The sequence below is a fragment of the Lethenteron reissneri genome, chromosome 35 (genome assembly GCF_015708825.2).
Source record: "Lethenteron reissneri isolate LAM-NWPU_2019-01 chromosome 35, ASM1570882v1, whole genome shotgun sequence".
Classification (NCBI taxonomy): domain Eukaryota; kingdom Metazoa; phylum Chordata; class Hyperoartia; order Petromyzontiformes; family Petromyzontidae; genus Lethenteron; species Lethenteron reissneri.
In genome coordinates, this window is record NC_083813.1 from 7595320 (window position 1) to 7620169 (window position 24850).

Genomic DNA, 24850 nt, shown 5'->3' on the forward strand with positions numbered 1-24850 from the left:
GCCAATAAAGTACCAGATATATTGTATGGGGGGGGGTTAGCTACGGTGTGAAAGAAGTTCAATAGACATACAGAGAGGAGCCCGATTTGGGAGTCATACCCCAGACACTCCTTGCTGTGTGGTGCAATCATTACCATCGCACCACCCTGCTGTCCTCTACCATCGGAATTTCGTACCAGGTATTAGCTCAGGGCTTTAAACATAAACTCCGCACTTAAAGCTTTCGTGACTGCAGGAATTCATGTTCTTTGGGTCTTTCGGTAAAGTCAAAGAAGATAACAATAAATAACCTATCTACGTGACTTTACCGAAAGACCAAAATAATATAAAATCCGCACTTTTGCGGACCAGAAACACCCTGACCATTCGGCTGTGACGTCCATGCCGATAATTTGTTGCTGAATTCACGACAGGGATCCTCTGAATGGGCCTTCATTTACTTTTTGCTGTTTCATATTCGTACTGTGAAGTGGTGCCCACACTTCTCGCGACCTCAGGCTCGAGCTGACGCGCTGTGGAATAGTTCCCTGCTAAGTTCTCACGTGGTGGCAGCCACGAGGGCAGACCGTTGAGACGGAGCAATGAAATCAGCTGCCACGTGGATTGTTACATCCCAGACGGTGATGGATTAGGGAGGCCTTCATCCAGCAGTGGTTTGATCAAAGTGCTGCACATGCGCATGCACTCATGCGTACTCCCGCAGACACAACAACTAAATCCAGAAATGCCCAATGTTACTATCAGAACTCTCCTTAAATTGAGTCTTAATGTGACCAATTAACAAGTAATCTTGACCTTAGGCAGGCATTCATCCAGCAGTTGATCGATCTAGGCTGCTAATGATTTTGATGAGAAGGGTAAAGATTGCATTACGAAGACAATGATGAGCAATGATATTTCACTGCCCAGCTTTTAAAATAGTTTGGGAGGTGTCCAGGATATGACACAGGGCCGGGGTGTGTGGGTGCGTTTTACACAGCATTTCATACAGGTGACACGTTAAGGCGTGCCACGTTTTGTTCACGTAATTACCTGCTCAGAGCCACGTCACCAAAGCTAATTTGGAAGAGTCAGTGAGGGCTTAAGCCAAATGTGATCAATTGGACATCTGTGAAAAAAGATTTTCATAGCTCATCGGATTCTTGCAGCCGAAATTAAGATTCTGAGTTTGTGATTTGACTCTGCATCTTAGTCGCTCGTAATTGAGGGTCGGTACCAAACAACTGAAATTCGCCCTCTCCTGTGACAGAATTTCAGCCCCTTTACTCATTCCTTGTGGTGGCAGAGAGGGGGGGGAGATAATTCAGTGGTTAGCAGACCACGCTACAAACCCCGGCGACCTGAGTTCAATTCCTGGGCCACGGCTAAGTGACTGAATATCTGAACCGGTCGCCAATCTGCACTGACGAGCGTGATGTACGGTCAAACAACACACCGCGACCGACATTGCACGGGGAGATCTTCATCCAAGAGTGGATTAACAAAAGGGTTGTGCGTGCGCGGACTGTGTTAATATCGCTGGAGAGAAGGGTTCGTCGACAGAATACGGATCTGACAAATTACCTTTTTTGCTTTAAAAAATGTGAGACTGTTATGATACCGTGATCAATCCATTGAATGGCACTTGTCCTTCCACTTGTAGCCCAGGAACCAAAAGTAGCACAGTGATGAGTCGTTTACCAGGAATAAATGGGAATAAAAGAACACTTTCCAAAATGCAAGTTTGTTTTTGGAGAGCGCGTGACGTGGACTAGAGAACAGACACAATATTTAACGGCGTGATGAGTGGCTGGTAATTGCTCGTGAGAGACACCTTTCGACAAACGGCTGCATTGCAATATTTTTCAAATCATCATCACCGCGATCGTAATGCTGATATGTACAAAGATGGCCATTGCATAGCGCGCTTTCAGATGCGCTTCTGCGGCCGTCTGGAACGCTCTTCTTTCCGATATTAGAAAGCCTCTGGAACTATGCACTTATAAATATAGCTTGAAAACTCGTTTCACTAGAACTACTTTTTGTGTTTAGTTTGTTGTCCTTCCCCCGCACATCCGATTCGCATGGTTAGATACGTATGGTGCGAAAGAAGTTCAACATACATACTAACGACGAAAAAATCAAGTTGGGCTGGGGCAGGACACTTCACGGCTACAAGAGACGATGAACCGCGGCGATCGAGAAAAATAACGGGGTGGCGGCCAAGGAATGGAACGCGTCCGAGAGTACAACCACGGAGGAGATGGAGCGATGCGAATCCGCGCGTGTTCAGGCGCTCCGTGGATCATTCCATCGCACAGGTCCGCGAGAGTTGACCGCGGCGGCGGCGGTTGCTGCTGCTCGGGTCTTCATCCGCCAGTTGACAAGGTCGCTGCTGATGATGATCCATGACCCGTATCTCGGGCGCGTGTACCTAACCTCTTCTCGCGCGTGGATCTCATCACTAAGGGGAAAATAAAACGCGTGACCCATGGACGGGTACCACCGTAGCGGCGGCAGCGAGGCCGGGGGGGGGGGGTCACAGCTGTGACCCGGTCGCAGCTCTGCAGGCGCGAGATAGGAGCGAGGTGAGCGGTCACCCCCCCTCCCCCTTCCCGTGGGAGCGCTTCTCAAGGCAGCGAGGACCAAATGACATTCACACAATCCGAGCAGTTGCCGCAGGAGCACACGCGGTGCGCATCCACCTCTGCTCAGCCTTCAACAACAACAACAACAGCAGCAGCAACAGCAGCAACAGTTTGTGATACTGCGATGGCAGTGGTCAATATTTGTTTGTGGCGTTAGGCCACGAGGTGGTGGTTTTTATGCCCAAATTCGTGTCGTTAAACCCTCCACCACCCGACAAAATTGTCACGTTTTGCAGAGGTGATATTCAAACGCGCCGATGTTTTGATCGTGACCAATAAAGATCCTCGGTACCGGTGGCTTTCAGAGAATCCCCACGACTGAAAAGTCCCCAACATCAACGTACGACGACGTTTCGCTCCCACTGCCCAACGGCTTCATCGGGCAGTGATCCCTGGGAATGGAGTGCGCACCACGACGCATCACGGCGCATCGCGGCCACAAACAACTGCCCTCTCTAACTACAATCCACCCCAATCTCTCTCCGGCCATTGCCCGGAATGTCGCCTGTTCTAAACGTTTTACTCTGCAGGGCAGTGCCATTTTCCCAGTCTTGCCGGATGTTGGTGACTATTTTGAGTGTTCTTTCCCTCGCACGATTGCCTTGTCTCCGGCGATTCTCACGTTCCTCTGGCTCGCACAACACTTGCAAGATAACTCATTGTTAAAATGACAAAATGTATCCGGGAAAGCCTCGCCGAGTCACTACATTGCTGTTGTCCTTCCAATTCCCAGCTCCGATTAGCACGGTTGCGAACATACAAATCGGGACCTTCTTGCAAACGAGTCTTGAAACTCGTCCAAACACCAGTACGCTCCCACTCCAAGCAGACACCCTAGAACAGTCGGCTTCGGGCCACCTCGGGGCCAACTCAGCCTGAAATGAGGTTTCACCTGGAAGCAGCCACTGGGTGAGTTGTCATGGAAAGACGAGGGCTTCGCGAGTGGTCCGTTAAGAGGCCGCGTCAGAGACACTGAACCGGCAGCGCCGAGATTCTGGTTTCAAAATCGATCTGCGGCCTCCCGCGATTAAACAACTGCAAGCTCGTGGTATCAGCCCGGCCACCGATAAATGCACACACACACACACCTCGCATATCTATTTGTGTTTCGCTTCATTTGCCTTAGAAGTAGAGTACAACAATGTATGTGTCGTCGTGCTGCCCTCTGCTGCCCAACACACATCGCCGCGGCAGCTGACAACATGCGCCTGTTCCGTGCGCGTCAGTGGCTCCTCACACACAGCCCGGCGAACCAGGTTCAAACCCGCTTCGCGTCATACTCTTAGTTCTTTCGGTAAAGTCACGTAGGTAAAAAATGAAATTTAAATTAATAAAAAAATATAAAAAATAATATCACGACGTTTCGGAGGCAACACAAGCTTCCGTCTTCAGGTGGAACTGTTGCGTCGACGGTATCTGACCACACCGACTAAATCGTGGATGATGTGGACCCCCGCCGTAAGAACGTGGAATTCCCACCGCTGGCTCGGGACAGAGATGATGGGGGCATCACCCAACGCTCGTATAAACACGGTAACACTTTGTCTGTGTGTGTGTGTGTACACATGTAGGGGAGTGGTGGCGCAGTGGTTAGCGCACTTCACTGCTAACCCGGCGAACTGAGCTTAATTCCCGCTGACGGTCAACATCAGTGACGATTATCTGAACCGGTCCAGAGCCTCGCCTAGGTCGACTTAGCCTCAAATTAGTACCTGGTGCGGTGTGTAAACATCGCCTCTAAAGGAGACAAAGGCGGCCGGCCGTGGTCTTGGCCACCCACCCCCTCGTGTGCCGTGCCGGCCTTCATAGGTGCTATGAAGGCACCTGTCCCAAAAATCCAAGGTTATACGGGGGGTCTTTCTCTTTGTCGTGAGACCTTGTGCAGTGCCATCGCCTGCACCCCCACGCTTCGAACATGCAAGCTGTGGACTAAGACTAATGGGAGCAGATGCAAAGTTGAGTTTGCTGCTCCCTATCCTGTTCTCGGGATCCAGGCTTGAAGGAGGAGGGATGAGGACGGAGGAGGGAGGACGGAGAGTGATTGCAGCACGCAAGGTGTGTGGCGGTGACGGAGAGGGAACACGGTGAGAGGAGCACACCGCTCCTGTGCGTGTCACTCGCATCTCTGATTCATTACCCCGGCTGATGATGAGTGTGATTGTGTTATAAGCAGGCCACGAGGACAATCAGCCGCTTCGTCTGGTTCGTGGTTGACACAACAACAACAATATAAAAAAAACGTTGCGCCTGCCTGCTAAGATCGTTACCGTAGTCTTTGAATTACGAGACGCTCTGGAAAGTAAGATGCACCCCCATTAATGCGTGTCCGGTGGCTTTAAACTTATACAAATGTGGTCGCACACGCACCGACCGGATTAATAGACGCACCCACAAACTTTTGCTCTTAAAACACATCAAGGAGGGACAACGCGTCTTATAATCCGGACACTATGGCGATGGGGTTTTTTGTGCTTTAGCGCTGTCAATGTGTCTGTCTGTCTGTCCGTCACGGGGAAGGGTGGGGGGCGCGATAGCTCTCGGGAGACGTCGTTCAGCGTGGACTAAACTTTACACTAAAGTTTCGTTGCTGCTCTAAAGGGAGTCGCCGGCTTTGAGAAACACGGACGCATCAATCAATCGGGAGCTCGAGACGCGATAGAAATCCCGTGCGCCCGGAGCAGAGACCGCCGCGACACCGTTATAATCGAGAACTCATTCGTTGATTTGCTTGATACATTATGAACAAAAATTAGAAACCCCTTCTGGCAATAAAACAGGTGTTAAGATACTCTTAGTTTTTTCGGTAAAGTCACGTAGGTAAAAAATTGAAATTAAAATTTAAAAAAATAAAATAATAAAAAATCACCACGTTTCGGAGGCAACACAAGTCTCCGTCATCAGGTGGGACCGTCACAGCCAGATTTGCTGTATCAAGTGAGGTGTTGTCTCCGAAACGTCGTGATTTTTTATTATTTTATTTTTATTAATTTTTATTTACATTTTTTACCTACGTGACTTTACCAAAAAAACTAAGAGTATGAATCCTTGCACTCACGAAAGCTTCAAATCTAGGTGTTAAGATGTTCAAACACCAAATGGAAACCTTTTGCAAGGAATCGTGGGAAGCATTCACCGGTGAGACACTCGGCCCTAAAGGAGGTTTTTTTTCTGGTGTGGGCCAATCATTTTCAAAGACAATGCATCATCTTAATGATCAGAGGCATCTTCTTGGTTCTTTCGGTAAAGTCACGTAGAAGAGAAATAATAAAATTATAAAAATTAAACATAATAAAAGAAAATTCTCACGACGTTTCGGCCACAACGCAAACAGCCGTCCTCAGGTGAAGAGCAGGGTTGTCTGAAAGACAGCGTCCCAATGAACACGGCCAAGCTTGGCAGCGTATATTTAAGCTGGGTTAGAGGAGGAGGGCGCCTTGACAAAAGAGTTTACATATCAACAGAGGAATTTAGCATATTTATGGAAAATGCAGATATGGGATTAGTCACTACTTGTGGAATGTGTAGGTGGGGGGGGTCTCAAAGTCATATGATGCTCGTGTATTATGTAGGATTAGCAGTAATAAAGGGAGGAAGTAGGATTCGCTTTTTTTCATACTTTGATACTGGCAAAAAAATATCCCGTCTTGATATATCAATTAGTGAATGCGTGCGTGCGCTTCCCGGAACAAACGCATTCATTCTGTTCGTAACATAATCCATGCGCGCGCATTTCTTTTTCTTCCTTGAGTTCTTTGTTGTTGTTGTTGTGGCAGAGTGTCGGATTTTAATTCGCGTGAGCCAAATCCCTTTGCGATGTTTCTTGTTGTTGATAGCTAGCTGGCTGTCAGGTTTTCAATCCCGGGCAATTATTAGCCGAGGCCCCTCGCGAGCCGTCGAGTCCTGTACGCCTTATTGAATTAAACTCCGCTCAGTACTAGTTCTCCCTCCGGCACCGAAGGTAATGGCAGTAATCGCCTGCTTTGAGAGTAGAGTGTCCCTGCATTTGTGACAGACAAACAAACCAAGAAGGTGAAGAGATAAAGGAGCAGCCCCGCTATCGCTCTCTCGGACCACTGCTGGCGGAAGGGGTGGGCCTTCGCTAGAGGGAGCTCGAGACTGGTGTTGTGGAATACTCTTGCACACGTCTAGGAGGTGCTGGGAGTTACCCACACTTTACCCCACCTCCTACAGCTCCTAGAGGCCGCGACATTCACCACGAACTTTCGAAAGAGAATCGTTCCGGACCGACATGGGTGCTCGCGAACAGCACTTGTCCCAACAGTCTGTTCAGGTGACACTGGTTATCGTTGTCTTCGTATGTGCCCGTATGTTCGCCTGTCATCTGTGTGTGTACAGGATATGCTTGAGTGTGTCTGTGGCTGCCTGTGTGTATTTGTGCCTGTGTGTCTGCGTGTATGTGTCAGTGTGTGCCTATGAGTGTTTCTGTGTGTCTTGGTGTGTCTCCCTGCATGTTTGCCTGTGTGTGTGTCTGTGCGTACCTCTGTGTTTGTGTAGTGGGCCAACACCAGTGACGATTATCTGTACGGATCCTGGGTCTCCTCTAGGTCGACTCAGCCTCAAATGAGTACCTGGTGCAAGGTGTAAATATTGCCAGTCGGGAGACAAAGGCGGCCGGGCGTGGTGCCGGCCACCCACCCCCTCGTGTGCCGTTCCGGCCTTCATAGGTGCTCGCTAACAGCACTTGCCCCAACGGTCTGTTAAGGCTATACGGGGGATCTTTGCCTTTGCATGTGTGTGCGTGCCTCTCTGTGTGTGCGTGCCTCTCTGTGTGGGCATGCCTCTTTGTGTGTGCGTGCCTCTCTGTGTGTGCGTGCCTCTGTGCGCGCGTGCCTCTGTGCGTGTGTCCGTCTGTGCACGTCCGTGTGTGTGTGTGTGCACGTGGCGAGCGAGCGAGGGAGCGCGTGGATCTGTCGCTCCCCGCGGCGCGCGCCTGGCTGCGAACGCACTCGGGCGCGAGCGGGCAGGGCAGATGGACGCTCGCGTCTCTCCGGCACTCAGCCCCATCAGCCGCGTCTCATCTCCCCCTCCCGTCGTCTCGTGGTTTCTCCAGCCTCTCCGCCACACCTTCATCGCCGTCTCTCCTTCTGAGGCGTCGTCTGTCCCACTACAAAACCTCTCCATCTCCCTGCACCTCCCCTTCTCTCGTTCCTTCTTAATCTCATCCGTCTACCCATCTCTCTCTCTCCACTTTCTTACTTTCGCGTTTCTTTCTAACACCGCACTCGCGTTGAAACTCTCCCTTACCCTGCCGGCGGCGTCTTAGCAGCAGCAGTATAGCCAGTCCATCACACACTCGCGACCTCCTGTCTCTCGCTCTTCACGTCTCGCACGTGTGCGCTCTCTCCAACACGGAGCGGCGCATCTCGCCTCCCGCAGCGAGCGAGAGGTTTAGAGGGAGCGAGCGAGCGCACGAGCGCGTGAGTGGAACGAGGAGCAGGAGGAGAAAGCGTCTACAAGAGACAGGAGAGAACTCGCCCTCCCGCCGGGCAGCACTGCGAATGAACAGACGGAGACAGGACAAGGCACAGAGACAAACGCAGAGAGACACACAGAGAAGGAGAGAGATAAAGAGAGCGTTGTGCGCGAGCCCTTGCCCATGGAGGAGAGAGTGCCGACCAGTCCGGGGGCTCTCGGAGGCTCATGGAACCTGAGCCGTCTCGACTTGGCCATCAACGGAAGCTACCCGGGCATGCAGGAGCACATCGTGAGCGCCATCGTCGTCCCCGTCATCTTCTTCGTCATCTTCCTGCTCGGCATCGTGGGCAACTCGCTCGTCATCCTCGTGCTCGTGCGCATCAAGTTCGGCAAGTCGCACAGCATCACCAACGTGTTCGTGCTCACCCTGAGCGTGGCCGACCTCACCTTCCTGTTCTTCTGCGTGCCCTCCGAGGCCACCTACTACTTCCTGCCCGACTGGGTGTTCGGAGCCTTCCTCTGCAAGGGCGTCCCCTACGTCTTCACCGCCTCGATGCTCGTGAGCATCTTCACGCTCGTGGCGATGTCCGTGGATCGCTACATCGCCATCGTGCACGCGCGGCGCGCCGCCGCGGTGCGCTCCGTGCGTCGCGCGCTCGGCGCCGTGAGCGCGCTGTGGCTGCTGTCCCTGGTGCTGGCCGTGCCCAGGGCTCACTACCACACCATCGTGGTGTACAAGGAGCACGGCAACTTCTGCTGGGAGGTGTGGAGCCACAAGAATCTCAAGAGCACCTACAGGGCCGTCATCTTCTCGCTCGGATACCTGCTGCCGCTCGTGCTCATCAGCGCCTGCTACGCACGGGTGGGTTGCGTGCGCGCGCGCGTGCGTTTGGCGTGACTGGTTGGGGGAGCGGTGGGGGAGCGGTTAGCGCTTGCGTTGCGCCACGAGTCTGGCGACCCGAGTTCGAATCCCGCTCACGGCCAACACTAGTGGCGAATATCTGAATCGTTCACGGGCCTCGCAATAGGACGATTCAGCCTCAAATGAGTATCTGGTGCGGTTTGTAAAATAATCGCGACTGGGGATACAAAGGTGGCCGCGAGTGGTGCTAGCCACCCACCCACCCGATCGTGTGCCGTTCCCGCATTCATAGGTGCACGCTAACAGCACTTTCCCCAACAGTCTATCAAGGCTATACGGGGGATCTTTGTATTTGGCGTGAATGGTGAGCGTCGTTTAGGCACCATCGGCACCGGCATGATGAACATCACAATCAGCAGCAGCAGCAGCAACGTGATGATGATCATCGTCGTCAGTAGCAGTATCGTTCGCAGCAACTGTTTCAGAATCACCAGCATCACCGTCAGTCGTGTTCGATCCACTGCTGGATAAAGGATTCCCACGCCGTCGCCCCAATCCCAGGCGGTCTCGAGTTGCCACGACCAGTGTCTCTCTTGCCCATGAGCCGATCTCATCGCTCCATCTCTCCGCGGTGGTCGTCGTCGCAAGGCGCGTTTCTCTCCTTTTGCTGCCATTCCTTCACTCGTCTCCTCCATGCCCCCCCCCCACCCCCCGCGGCTCCTTCCAGCTCCGTGTCCTGCCCACGCCGACGGCACACTGTTGTTGTTGGTTAACAGTCAATGCGAAGTCTCCGCTTTGTCCTTAATCCCCCTTTTTCCCACGTGCTCCTCTTGATGTCGCTCAATGTGTCATTCCGCTGAGCTGCATCTATCGCGCCGTGCTTCTTTGCGCACTTTCCGCCCTCTTGTTCCGTTTGCGTGCCAGCGGTTGCGCGAATTTGACGCGTATGTCGTGGCTCACCGAGCGACTCAAGTAGACTTGGCCGGTACAATCCTCTCAGTCTCAAGACTCTTTGGCAGGAGGGTCCTAGATGCGCGCTAGGACCCTCCTGCAAAATCCCCGGGTGCGCAGAGTATTCGGGGTAGTCCCGTGCGTACGAGGCGAATCGCGCTGAAACCCCGAGGCAGAAGCCTGCTTCTTGTTCCGCTTTAACTTGTCCACCTCGTTGGGAATGATCAGATACGTGGTCATCTTAACGTGATACACCAACCCCGCCTCCGAAGCGCTGCATCACAAGCGTTCGCTGTAACAGCACAGCGCGTTTTTGCTGCAGCATCGATACGGTGTCTCAATGGGCTTTCGCGCGGTTTAATAAAGGGACGTTAATCCATCAACAAATCAATATTATATTTATTTATTTAAGCACAGGTTCCGCGGGTGGGACTTGAGGCCGGCTGATTGGATTATGATAAACGCGAATTGTTTACGAGAACAGCTGAAGTGACCAAATCACCCTGGAACGCGCTCGATCACTTTCACAAATCACTCGCCATCGGCCGTAGACCCGTAGCCGAGAATCGAACTTAGGTTGCGATGATCGGAGCGCAGTGCGCTAACCACTGCGCCACCCCTCCCCCTTACCAATGCAACATTTAGTCATACGAATCTATTAATCGACGTTTGATTGATAATTCGACGCTTCTTTACATCATCGAATGCGCCGGAAGGGTAATTATGGTATTGGGACAAGGACAGAATACGCTTTGGTGGGTGGGGGGAGGCAACTGTAGCAGCAGAGAGAGAGGAGGGGAGTGGAGCGTAACAATATTAATCTATGGAGGTGCAGCATATGGCTTGCCCCCCCCCCCCCCCCCCACCTGTGTGTTGCAGGACCTCACTGCCTGCACCACCACCACTATCTCCACACGCCCTGTGCACAACTGCCAGCGTCAGCGGTAGTCCACGCGGCGTGCGCGCGCAGAGCGCCACGGGGGGGAGGGCGTCTTTAGAGTGCTGCTTGTGCAGCCGTTTGTCTCTCGAGTGCGCAGGCGGTGCAACTGCACAGGGGAAACGAATAATTCCACTACGACTATCACTTCCTCTGCTGCGCCTGTACAGCCCTCTGTCTGAGTGAGAGAGGGCCTCTTAGCGCCAGCGTGGGACCATCTGTCCGTACTTAATTTGGAGCTTTCGTGACTGCAGGAATTATTCTTTAGTTCTTTCGGTAAAGTCACGTATAAAGATAAAATAATAAATTAAATTAAATACTAGCATACGACGTTTCGATTGCAACACAAGCAATCATCATCAGGTATAAATTAAATAGAAACACAAATCTAGTATAATACAACAGAGAGTCGGGTAACATAACAGTCAACACCCTATCTGGTTGATTACGTTCTTCCTGAGAATGCTAAAATTTGAGAGAGAGATAAAACACAAAACCAGAGACATATAGACAGACATATAAGCAGACAGATATCACAGAGATACATAGAGAGAGCACAAACATATGAACACTGATGATATGTCCGTATTTCTAGATTTGAAGCTTTCAGTGACTGCAAGGATTCATATTCTTAGGTTTTTTCGGTAAAGTCACGTAGGTAAAAAAAATTAAATTAATAAAAGTAAAATAAAATAAAAATCACGACGTTTCGGAGGCAACACAAGCTTCCGTCTTCAGGTGGAACCGTCACAGCCACGACAGCTGTATCAAGTAAATGAGAGATTACAAGAGCTACCACTCCGTATATATAATGGTTGAAGAGGGGAAGGGCCAAGTACTTCACCATCGTGCACTGGACGTTGCCGCACCGCCGTCGAGATGGTGCCCATCACGTAGCCCCAGCTGTTGTGCGCGTGGCGGTCGCCCATTCGAGCACGACCCAGGCTCTCGATACCCCGCTTAGCCTCGGAGATCCGACAGTCGAGATCGCGCGCATTTGGTCACAGGCGAATCACTGACATTGAAATGTCTGGAGCGGGCAAAACATACGGACGATAGAACGAACTTGCCTGCGTTGAAGCCGCATTGCCTGACACGGCACGGTGATGTCACGCGGGGTGTAGAGACAGATACATGAGTCTGGCTGTGTGATCATAATGATGATGATGGTGTAAATGCTGCTGCTGCTGCTTCTGATGAGGATGATAATGGCGTTCATCTCATGTTCACACTTCTAAATGCTTTGTTTTTTTGTTTAATGCCAATAAGAAACACTGCCAGCAGCAGTACGGTGATGATTGTTATTTCGTGTAATTAGTGGTGGTTATTGTTAAGTGGTGATGGTGATCATGTTTAATTAGTGGTGGTGGTTATAATTTAATTAGTAGTGGTGGTTATTGTTTTATTGGTGATGGTGGTAATGTTTAATTGGTGGTGGTTATTCGTGGTGGTGGTGGTGGTGGCGATGTTTAATTGGTGGTGCTGGTGCCATATTGAGACCGGATAAATCCTCGTGTGAGCATCTGTCAGGTTGTTGCTCGCGTGCAGCCGACCGCCCACACTGCTGGAACGAGCAGTCTCCAGACACCCGTCTCAGCAGCTCTCTGCACGAACCCCATTGCACGCACCCCCTGCAACCACCCTCCTGCACGCACCCCCTGCACCCACCCTCCTGCACGCACCCCCTGCACCCACCCTCCTGCACGCACCCACCTGCACCCACCCTCCTGCACGCACCCCCTGCACCCACCCTTCTGCACCCACCCCCTGCACCCACCCCCTGCACCCACCCACTACACCCACCCCTTGCAACCACCCCCTGCACCCACCCTTCTGCACCCACCCCCTGCACCCACCCCCTGCACCCACCCTCCTGCACCCACCCCCTGCACCCAATCCCTGCACCCACCTCTTGCACTCACTCCCTGCACCCACCCCCTGCACCCACCCTCTGCACCCACCCTCCTGCACCCACTCCCTGCACCCACTCCCTGCACCCACCCCCTGCACCCACCCCCTGCACCCACTCCCTGCACCCACCTCTTGCACTCACTCCCTGCACACACTACCTGCACCCACCCTTCTGCACCCACCCCCTGCACCCACCCCCTGCACCCACCCTCCTGCACCCACCCCCTGCACCCACCCCCTGCACCCACCTCGTGCACCACACCCCCTGCACCATCCCTGCACCCACCACCCTGCACCCACCCCCTGCACCCACCCCCTGTACCGACCTCACTGCAGCCCACCTCCCTGCACCCACCCCCCTGCACCCACCCCGTGCACCCACCCCCTGCACCCACCCCCTGCACCACACCCTCCTGCACCCCACCTCCTGCACCCACCCTTGCCACCCACCTCCTTGCCCCAACCCCTGCACCCACCCCCCTGCCACACACCCCCTGCACCCACCTCGTGCACCCACCCCCTGTACCCACCCCCTGCAACCCACCCCCTGCACCCACTCTCCTGCACCCACCCCCCTGGCACACACCCCCTGCACCCACCCCCTGCACCCACTCCTGCACCCACCCCCTGCACCCACCCCCCTGCATCCCACCTCCTGCACCCACCCCCTGCCCCACCCACTGCACCACCCCTACACACCACCCCCCTCGCCACTCACCTCCTGCACCCACCCACTACACCTCACATCCTTGCAACCACACCTCCTGCCACCCACGCCTGCACCCACCCCCTGCACCCACCTCTCCTGCACACCCACCCACTACACCCACCCCCTGCACCCACCTCCTGCACCCACCCACTACACCCACCTCCTGCACCCACCTCCTGCACCCACCCACTACACCCACCCCCTGCACACACTCTCTGCACCCACCCCCTGCACCCACCCCCTGCACCCACCCACTACACCCACCCCCTGCACCCACCCCTTGCACCCACCCCCTGCACCCACTCCCTGCACCCACCCACTACACCCACCCCCTGCACCCACCCCCTGCACCCACCCCCTGCACCCACCCACTACAACCCACCCCCTGCACCCACCCCCTGCACCCACCTCCTGCACCCACCCCCTGCACCCACCCACTACACCCACCTCCTGCACCCACCCCCTGCACCCACCTCCTGCAACCCACCCCCTGCACCCACCCCCTGCACCCACCCCCTGCACCCACCTCCTGCACCCACTCCCTGCACCCACCCCCTGCACCCACCTCCTGCACCCACCCCTTGCAACCCACCCCCTGCACCCACTCCCTGCACCCACCCCCTGCACCCCCTCCTGCACCACCCGCCTGCACCCACCCCTGCCAGCACCCACCTCTCACCCCATGCACCCACCTCCCTGCAACACCCCTGCACCCACCTCCTGCACCCACTCCCTGCACCCACCCCCTGCACCACCTCCCTGCACCCACCCCCCTGCACCCACCTCCTGCACCCACCTCCTGCACCCACCTCCCTGCACCCACTCCCTGCACCCACCCCCTGCACCCACCTCCTGCACCCACCTCCTGCACCCACTCCCCTGCACCCACTCCTGCACCCACCCCCTGCACCCACCTCCTGCACCCCACTCCTGCACCCACTCCCTGCACCCACCCCTGCACCCACCTCCTGCACCCACTCCCTGCACCACCCCCTGCACCACCTCCTGCAACCCACTCCCTGCACCCCACCCCCGCACCCACCTCCTGCACCCACTCCTGCACCCACCCCCTGCACCCACCCCCTGCACCCACCTCCTGCAACCACTCCCTGCACCCACCCCCTGCACTCCACTCCTCTGCACCCACCTCCTGCACCCACCCCCTACACCCACTCCCTGCACCCACCTCCTGCACCCACCCACTACACCCACCCCCTGCACCCACCCTCCCTATTTTTCAAACCACGGTCGCTGAGCACAGGCTCAAAGTCCAGGCGGCCGGTAACAAGCAGCGCCATTGAAGCCGTCATTGATACGAGTTAGTAGAATGTTTGAATGGAGCAAGGTTACAAGAAGAGTTTGAGAAAACGAGACTACGGGAGGCAATTCCGTAGATGAGCAGTGTGGGAAAAGAATCCGAAAGAGAAGGGGTTTCACCTGCAGTGTAGTGGTTGACCACAGCGTGGGGTGACGTGAAAAAGACATAAAAAAAGAGATGCGGAGCTCATCGGATTCCTCCGGTATAAAATAGAGATTCTGATTGTGGCAGCGACGTGGGTTCGTGCGGTCACGTCGTCTCGCGCAGGGGCCGCCCCAGGTACTGCCGCGCAGTGTAATGACCGTGACAATACGGCAGGCCATCTGCTTCACGGTGGACTTTAAAGATCCCGTGACTCCGTTCGCAAGGGGAGGCCCATTGCGTGCCAGCATCAGGGTCACATATTCGGCAAACTTCCAAAATTGCACCGAAAAATTATATTCTATTGGAACTATGCACCGCAATAATCGCCTCCACCGGTACTGGCAGACTCATGCCTCTCAGGTCACCTGCAAATGAGATTCATCCTAGTATCCTTGAGTTTGCACCTGGATAAACGTAACCAAAATTAACTTGCTTGGAGGAACAATGCACTCGCCATCCCTGCATCCACATACCCCGCCCCCCACCCCGAACCCACCACCATTGTTATGATGCAGCGCATCTCTCTCGTCTCCTCTCTCCGTCTCTCTGTCTCCTTCTCCTCGTATCCCCCACAGGTGGTCTCCCACGTGCACAGAAAGATCCAAAACACATCAAAAAAATCCATCATGTCCAAGAGAAAGGTATGGCTCTTCTGTTGCTGTGTCGCTCATTGTGTCGACGGAACGCGTGCGCTCAACATATTTAAATTAGAATGCACACAAAGAGAATAATGACAATTATACCTGAGCCCAAACCACCAATTACGGGGATTACTCCGAAATCACCGAATCAGAGAGGCAGTGCAAGAAATTGGCCTAAAGAGTCGTACATTAAAATCATTTCATCGGCAGAATACGAGGTTGTCAGTCCATCCATCACCAACGTCAATGGGTCACATTCGACTCTGTTGCGAATAAAATATACTTGAAAATCAATGCTATTACAAATACGCTGTCAGGAGGTAGGGCATTTCCGAAGATAGGCGTGGGGGTAATGGTGGCGTTACGATCGTGGCAAACTGATCTTGCTCGGGGAGTGAAACGTCCCTGTTGGGACTGGTCTGCGAAACGTGACAACGCCATTCGTTTAACTTCTGCACTAGGGCCATCGAGTCCCTGCCACAGTGGTGTAATGGTTACCCCACGCCGGACGACACCCGGCCTTGTTGTATGTTAGCAGGCAAGCTGTTGTGCACAGGTTCGCTTGCCACCCCTCTGGATTTCCGAGCGAACGTGGGGGGGCTAATGCTGCCACGGTGGTGTAGAGGTGAACGAACTGGGCTTGCAATCCAGAGGTAGCCAGTCAAATCCACCGCCCGCCGCCACCCGCAAGAATAGTTGAAACAATCGTGCGAGCTCTTCAAAACAAATCTCGCTGCCTCTGCCCACCCAGCAGTATTGAGCTGATTTGATGTGTTACCGCCTTGTTTAGCCAGTTTCCCTCGGCTATGTTACACGGGAGATTCGCGGTGCGTGCGCACAGCAGCAGCGGCAGCAGCAAAAACACATCAACGGTGCAGAGAACGAGTACAGCAGGGTCCTTCGGGAAAGTATAAAAAATAGGTTCACCACAAGTTAATTGATCGACAGTACCGCGTGCGATGGGGTAAAGTGTGGGTGCTTCCACCTCTTCCAAGACGTCTGGCCTGTGTGGAAGAGTGGATATAAACAGTGCTCACTACTGTGCAGAATATTGGAAAATGACGAGATAGGTTGGACAGGAGACACAACGAAGAAGACTGCAGGGGCTCTGCATAGCTCCCTCTAGTGAAGGGCCCCCTTCTGCCAGCAGTGGTGTGAAGGGGCAATTGCAGGGCTGCTCCTTTACCCACCCTCACAGGGAATGTAACGGTGCGAGTGACCTGCAGCCTCGTCCACGACCCAGTCCACGTCTTTTCTTTGTTCACCTCATCACCTGACTTGGACACACGTGACGATTTGGACACGTACGCAAGTGTGGATCAATATCACCTGGACTTTTGTTTAACTCATTTGCCCGAGCTCCGGGGCCCTACATTGGGATGTTTAGCAGACTCCGTTGGTGTGGGACGAACACCGGAGCATTTCGGAGAAGACACACGCATGGCGACAAGACGACGCGACATGCCATCCGTATAGAACAGACGGGAGATTAGTCCGCACTTTGCAATGCTGGCTTCTCCTGGCGAGCCAGGGTATAGCAACCACGACGCCCTCGGGGAAGGGAGCTTTGCAACATTTGTGTGATCCACCGACCCTTGCCTCCATGGTGCTGCCCGGCAACTGAGTGGCACTGGGCGGTCAGACAAAGCTGATGACGTAGGTCTCTTCTGAGCCCTGCCGTGTGTTCCACGAATGATTGTTTTTAAATAATCCCAGTTGCCGAGCGCAGGGCCCAAAGGCCCACAATTCCAAGGGGACCAGCAACAAACAGCACTATCACAAGGTGAACAGTCTCGGCGTTAAAATGTTTATTCGATTGAGCGAAGGTGATTCGAAGACTTTGGCAAAAAGAGACGATGGGAGAGATCTCCAAAGTGGATCGGTGTGAAAGATGAATCGAAAATGCAATTGTTGTAACCCGCAGTAGTGGTGGTGGTGGTTGTGGTTCATAGGTCAATGCGCCAACCTCTGAACCACTGCTGAACCACACCTCCGATTAGCACGGTTGGCTACGTACGGTGCGAACAAAGTTCAACATACACACAGTTCGGATGAGACGAAACAGTCAGTGCGGTAGACCGAGTGGAGGAATCACCGAGTGAAGCGACAGGGAGGCGGCTGCCTCGGGTACCATCGCGCAAACTCACACCGCCGTTGCCATAGCGCCGGTTGCCGTAGCGACGGCCATCCTCAACAGCGTCGCGTCGTCATGACAATTAGCCACTGAGGAGGGGGCTCATTAAAATGCCACTTCAACTTGCAGCCGTCCATAAAGCCAATTTGATTATTTTCAATTTCACATTGAGCACTTGCGCACCGTTCAATTAACTCAAACTGTCCATACTTGGAGTGGAAATCTTAATGGAACTCGAGCCGCAATCCTGCCTTGTCAACAACACACGCAAAATGGTAATTTAGAATTTCGGGTGGAGGCTCGCCGTTTGCGTTGTCACGTTGACCGGTTGCCACGGTGAGATTGTGGTGACACTGAATTATTTTATCACGCTTGCTGAGCACAGGGCCCAAACACCGCAACAACAACAAGCGCCAAACGGCCAGCCACAAACGCTGTAAAACTAAAACTAAACTATATACTCTTTGGTTCATCTTCTTGGTTCTTTCAGTAAAGTCATGTCGATTTAAACAATAAAATACAATTCTCACGACGTTTCGGCCACAACGCAAGCAGCCGTCCTCAGGTGACGAACAGGTCTGTCGGAAAGTCATTCAGACGCTGTCTTTCCGACAGACCTGTCTTTCACTTGAGGACGGCTGCTTGCGTTGTGGCCGAAACGTCGTGAGAATTTTATTTTGTTATGTTTTATTTTTATTATTTTATTATTTCCCTTCGACGTGACTTTACCGAAAGAACCAAGAAGATTAATCCCTGCAGTCACGAAAGCTTTAAATCGAAATTTACTCTTTGGTTCTTTCGGTAAAGTCACGTCGATAAATAGAATAACTAATAGATGATTAGTTATTAAAGAACCAAAGAGTATGCATTCCTGCAGTCACGAAAGCTTCAAATCAAGATTAAAACTAAACGAGATTTGAAGCTTTCGTGACTGCAAGGATCCATACTCTTTGGTTTTTTCGGTAACGTCACGTAGGTAAAAAATAAAATTAAATAAATGAAAACAACTCAATTAAATCACGACGTTTCGGACGCAACACAAGCGTCCTTCTTCAGGTGGGGACACCGTACCAAAAAAACCAATAAGTATAAAACTAAACTGTTTATTTTACTTTACCAGGTAAGGCCCACACTGAGCTTTGTAGCTCTTTTTAAATCCTTTATATTATGTTCACTTGCTTGCTTGCTTGCGCGCTTACGACCGTGCAAATCTTTCGGTCGTTTTTTAACCCACTTCCCGTGATCCAATCGAGCTGACATTTTGCACACAGACTCGTTGTGCGTGACAATTTATTTTCGTGAAAAAAAATTCCAAAATTTTCCACTTTTTCGGAAAAAAAATTTTTCATATTTAATTTTAAATACCAATGTGATAAAAATGAAACTCTTACTCAAGAAAAACAGAAATTAATAATAAAATAAAACCGATGCCACGCATATAAAGGTTTGTAGTGAAAAACTTTGTTTTTACGGGTTAATTTTTTTAGTAGCGAACTGGCCACAGATGATTGCTAAAACAAAGTGGCTTATGGTGTGAACATTCATTGCAGCCAAATAATCTCAACGCATGTTTCTAACTGTGGACGGAGAAAACCGGAGGAGCCAGAGAAAAAACCACGCGACCACGAGGGAGGACATGAAAACTCCAAATACACAAAAGTCGGGGTCGAACCCACGACCTCCTGTATACCAGAACGAGGCAGTCAACATCTCGCCACCGCGGCATCCATATGCACACCCCACACACATGCACACAGATAAGAGTTAATACGTTTCCTAAATCGAGCAAGGTTATTGTTGTAAGAGCTTAGCCAAGAGCAGAGACGACAGAGGGAGAGTCTGAAGTGGAGCTGTGTGAGGGAAGGAGCAGAGAGAGAAGTGTTTTGACCTGCAGTGTGGTGAATGAGTGGGTGAGTGAGTGGGTCGATGAATGAGTAGGTGGGTGGGTGAGTGGGTGAGTGAATTATTGGGTGGGTGGGTAAATGAGTGATTGGGTAGGTAGGTGGGTGAGTGAGTGATTGGGTAATAGGGTGGGTTGGTGAGTGATTGGGTGGGTTAGTGAGTGGGTCTATGAATGAGTGAGTGAGTGGGCGAGTGGGTGAGTGAGTGATTGGGTGGGTGAGTGAGTGAGTGAGTAATTGGGTGGGTGAGTGAGTGATTGGGTGGGTGGATGAGTGAGTGATTGGGTGGGTGAGTGAGTGAGTTGGTCGGTCGGTGGCCGACTGATTGCGTGGGTGTGTGAGTAATTGGGTAGGTGGATGGATGAGTGATTTGGTGGGTGGATGGGTGAGTGCAGTGTGGTTGTTGGGCACAGTGTGGATAGGACGAAATAGTCGGTCGTCCTAAACATGGATGGAGAAAACGGTGGGTGAAGTTCAATGGAGTGGTAACCATAGTAACAGCGACAGAAGGCTAGCAATGAGGTGCATCTCCGCTGGTAAGCGACTCACAATGGAGTCCTCCACACTGGAGCAGCAGCTGCTGCGGCTGCTGCCACTCCAATACTCTCCATGTCGAGGAACGCATCCTTGGCTCTCCCTGTATCCATGGTTAACCTCAGCTGAAGTGGCTTTTTGCGAGACTAAAAATGACTTGCTGCTGTCTTGTCACGCGCTGTCCATATTTATTTATTTTTAGCCCGGCAAATTCTTTTTACGTCTCAGACTTACAATGAACGTGTACGGCCCTGTTATCGTCTACTGCTCGGCTGTGCATTATTTGACCATACTTTACTGCGCTGGACAGTGGAGGGCTCGTCAACGTCTGAAGAGAGATCCAGGACCGCTTCAGATATCGCACCGCCACTGTGATGTTAGCCACGACAAGAGATTTAACTCTGGTCACGGAGTTCATAAGGTGGTATGCTAACCTCTGCGCAACCACCACCACTTCTTGAGCTATTACTTGGTCTTAAATAAAATAATTGTGTCGTATTGATCTCTGCTTGAGCCTTCAACCCTGCCTCCGAAGCACTGGATTACAAGTGCTTGTCAATGCTCCCATGCCCGGCACAATGAAAATACATTTACTTGTTCTAGATTTGAAGCTTTCGTGACTGCAAGGATTCATACTCTTAGTTCTTTCGGTAAAGTCACGTAGGTAAAAAATGAAATTAAAATCAATAAAAATAAAACAATAAAAATCACCTACGTGACTTTACCGAAATAACTAAGAGTATACATTTACTTGATGTGACGGTGGTCGTCTCATCTGCGGCTCAACATCATCGTCTGTGTCTCCATTGAAGTGGCTGAGCCACCGAGCTGCGATGCACACCTAGAATTAGTCAGAAGTTCCACGGTTACCTTTTACGCATGGAAACTCATTTCCGTTACACATGCTCATGAAGACCCATCGATCTGCGTTCGCTAGCAATTTCCACGGCAGGCACAGAGCTGTAAACACGGTAATTGCAGTCCCCAAACACTCGTGTTAGTGGGAAACCACTTAGAATTTTGACTTTTGGCAGCTCACCACGGAACATGTGTCATGGCAGTCTTTGTCAGCACAAGGTGGACATGCTAGACATCTTTGTGCATCTCCGATTAGCACGCTTGGCTACATGTGGTAAGAAAGAAGTTTAACATACGTACGTACAAAAAGTGTCATATCTAATCGGATTTCTCCAGGATACATAAAGATTCAGATTTTTCCACAAACCTAAATATTTAACGTTTCTTTCCATTGCCCTTTTTACACTTTTTATTTATTTCTGACCATTCACAACCCTTTGTCAGTCGTGGGGGTTTGTTTGACCATACTTGACCATGCTTGGTCAGTGCCGGTAGATGAAGGGAGAATTAAACGTCAGGTCGTCGGGTTCATAGGTCAATGTGCCAACCACTGAGCCAGTGCTGAACCGCACCTCCCATCAGCACCGTTGGCTGCGTACGGTGCAAAAGAAGTTCAACATGCATACATGAACCCTCTTTCTTAACCCTTTCCACCTAAGGTTGAAAGCGGTAATGCATTAGCTCTGTCTGCCCGTCTGTGACGGGGGGGTAGGAGGCGGGTCACGATAACGCTCGTGGAGGCGATCCAATTACAACAAAATATGGCCGTCGAGTTATTTTGCGGTTTAGGCATTTGACCTGTCGAGAACCAGGCATAAAAGGGGCCGGCCAATCTCGCTGAACAAACCCCGGCGTTAATTAACACCGGACTCAAGGCCCCTTGACGATGGCACCACGCGCCGTCGTCTGTTATGACGAACAACGCAAACGAGCCGGTACAGGTCAAGGTGAAAATCCATCGATGTTGGAATCGAATTTCCACCCTCGTGGCCAGCTGTCAGCCTGCCAGCCACGTGACCCATCCAACCACCTCCCTTACCCTCTAACTCAGGGCCTGCCTTGGTGGTGGAGATGTTGTGGCGGCCGTCGTGTGACCGAGTGGTAGAGATATGCAGGTTCTATCCCGGTGGCTGCCCTGGATAACATCAGCCAGTGTCTTAACCAGAAATATGCACGGTCTGCTTGGAAACAACCACTTCGCAATGCCTTCACCCCGCTGGCAGACTCGTGCCCATTTGCAAGCCGTTCACCTTGTGCAACAAAGGGACAGCTACCACTGGGGGTCCCCCTTGGCTCGACTGCAGCAACAGTATTGGAACGGCTGAACTGACATTTGACAATAGGCGCTTTGACTTGCTGAGGCGTTAAAACACCACCGCCAATTCAAATCCTTGGATCCTTACAGAGAGACCCATGAACTCACAGACTCACATGGTTCGCAGACTTACGCAGAGACCCATAGTTGTGTACGCCGGGTGCTGCAATAGAACAACTGCCACTCGGGGGAGGGCCCACTTGGTTAAACCGCAGTAGGACATTCGAATGCCTTGAGATGTAAGGGGCTCTGAGTTGCTAAGCCATTATTTAAGTGCCCGCTAAATGCAACTCCTAAACATTGAATTCCTTTATCCCGGCGGTGGGGAACCTTTTTTTCTGCCAAGGGCCATTTGGATATTTATAACATCATTCGGGGGCCAAACAAAATTATCAACTTAAAAATCAGCCCGTTATATTTGGGTCAAACATTGAATTAACTCACCCCTAATGTGATGACTGGAACTGCTTCTCTTTGGCGAGGCGTGTGATGTTAGCTGGCATTGATGATGTTGTTGCTACTCGCAACTGCTTTTCCAGGTTTGCTCCTAGAGATTTATTGAATTTCGAGTCCCGCCTGCGGTTGCCTCGGCAGAGCCACACCAAATGATTTTTCGGGCCGGACGTTCCCCACCCCTACTTTATCCTGACCTACCCCCCCCACCCCAATACCCCCCCCCCCGCATCTCCATCACAGACGGCGAAGACGGTGCTCGTGCTGGTCGTGGTGTTCCTCGTTTCGTGGCTGCCGCACCACGTCATCCTCCTGTGGGTCGAGTTCGGCTCCTTCCCGCTCACCAACGCCTCCTTCGCCTTCCGCATCGTGGCCCACTGCCTCTCGTACGGCAACTCGTGCGTCAACCCCTTCATCTACGGCTTCCTGTCGCAGAACTTTCGCGAGGCCTACCGCCAGCTGCTGCGCTGTGAGGGCCGCGCGGTCGGCGGAGGAGGAGGCGGCGGCGGCGGCGGTGGTGGAGGAGGAATCATCGGAGGGGTCGGAGGCGTTCCGCGCGTGTCCGTGACGGCGCGCTCCGTGCATTACCGCAACGAGCACACGTCCGGGGGAACGCTGTCACTCACCTGCCTCTAGACCCCCCCACCAGCCCGCCCGCCACTGCTCAGCTCCACTGATATCCTCACCACCATCCTCTCCCCCTCCACTTCCCACCCCCATCGTGTCTCAGCTGCCATCGCTCCACCGTGAAGGAGGCTGCGGCGGCAGAATGAACGTGGGCAGAATTAACAAATTGCGATTGGGGTGTTTTGTTTTTCTTCAGCTCGGGTTGTAAGTGCGTTGTTCGTCTCTTCTTTGGTCACTTTCTCACTGGTCTCACAATGGCGCTGTCAGTGCTACGATGTGAGACGGATCGAACGCTCGGTGCGTGTGTTCGAGAATGGCACCGTGGAATGAGACATTGTAGAACTGCTTCTGGAAATCCTCACAAGTGACCTCTCTTTTAAACAATCTCTGCTACCACAGCAACGCCAGTCACGTGGCAATCAAACTGACATGATTAAATTGTCAGAGCTGGGCGTTGAGCCAAATTAAGTAAAACAAAATCAAACATAACGTGATGTGTTTGTGAAGTCATTGGTGACCAGCCTTTAGACCACCATCTCACTACACTCGTGAACCCATTTTAATCACGGATAGCTGAAACCCGGATTCACACCCTAGGATCTCAGCGGTATCCTCTGAGCATTCTCTCTCACTCCTGAAGGTTGCTCTTGGGACGGACTTGGCCCAGACATTGGGATGTGTAATTGTGTTTCAGTGGCCGTGGGTGTCCCGACTTGATGCGGCAGGATAATCGAATGCCTCCACTTTCAAGAGTATGGAACAAAAGCTGGAAAGTGTTCAGGGAAGCATGGAGGGGACACGTGCCTGGAAATACTCCGAGGGACAGGAAGAGAAAGACGTGCATTCGACAATATACGGAGGTGTATCAGCACGGTTGGCTACGTACGTTGCGAAAGAAGTTCAACATATGTAGTGATGCACTTCACAGACAATAGAATGGGAGGCACTCTGTTGATCAAGGCCCTCTCAGGCACAGGGAATAACTATGCTGGGCAAGGACAGCAACAGGCTGCCTGAGCAGCAACGCTGAAGATCTTCTTGGTTCTTTCGGTAAAGTCACGTAGAAGGGAAGTAATAAAATATATTATATTATTTATTATTATTTTATTACTTCCCTTCTACGTGACTTTACCGAAAGAACCAAGAAGATGAATCCCTGCAGTCACGAAAGCTTTAAATCGAAATTAAACGCTGAAGATGATGACGAAGACGATGACGAAGACTCACGTAGCTCCACAGGTTCCCACTCCCAACAACAGCCCCGAGTCCTCCACGGGGTCCCCCTTTTATTCTCCTAGCGCAGCCTCGCTCCCCCTCGGCCACGCCCCCCTTCCAGGAGCTACCAGAAGGTCATCGGGGCTTCCTCTCACCTACCCCCTCCAGAGGCGTAGCTAGAGGGGGGCAGGGGGGTACATGTGTCCCCGGGCACCAAGGTAAAGGGGCGCCATAATGAGGCTTACAACGTTACATTATAACTTATTGCGGCGGGTGC

The 24850-nt window shown here is 52.3% G+C and overlaps 1 protein-coding gene across 1 annotated transcript; it reads left to right on the forward strand.

Annotated features, from left to right (window-relative positions):
• Positions 1 to 7198: 7198 nt before the first annotated feature.
• On the forward strand, positions 7199 to 24421 carry LOC133350870 (galanin receptor type 1-like). The gene is made up of 3 exons (XM_061565689.1): positions 7199 to 8925; positions 15471 to 15536; positions 22975 to 24421. The coding sequence occupies exons 1-3, from the start codon at positions 8245 to 8247 to the stop codon at positions 23365 to 23367; spliced, it is 1140 nt and encodes a 379-aa protein (XP_061421673.1). The 5' UTR covers positions 7199 to 8244; the 3' UTR covers positions 23368 to 24421.
• The last annotated feature ends 429 nt before the right edge of the window (positions 24422 to 24850 follow it).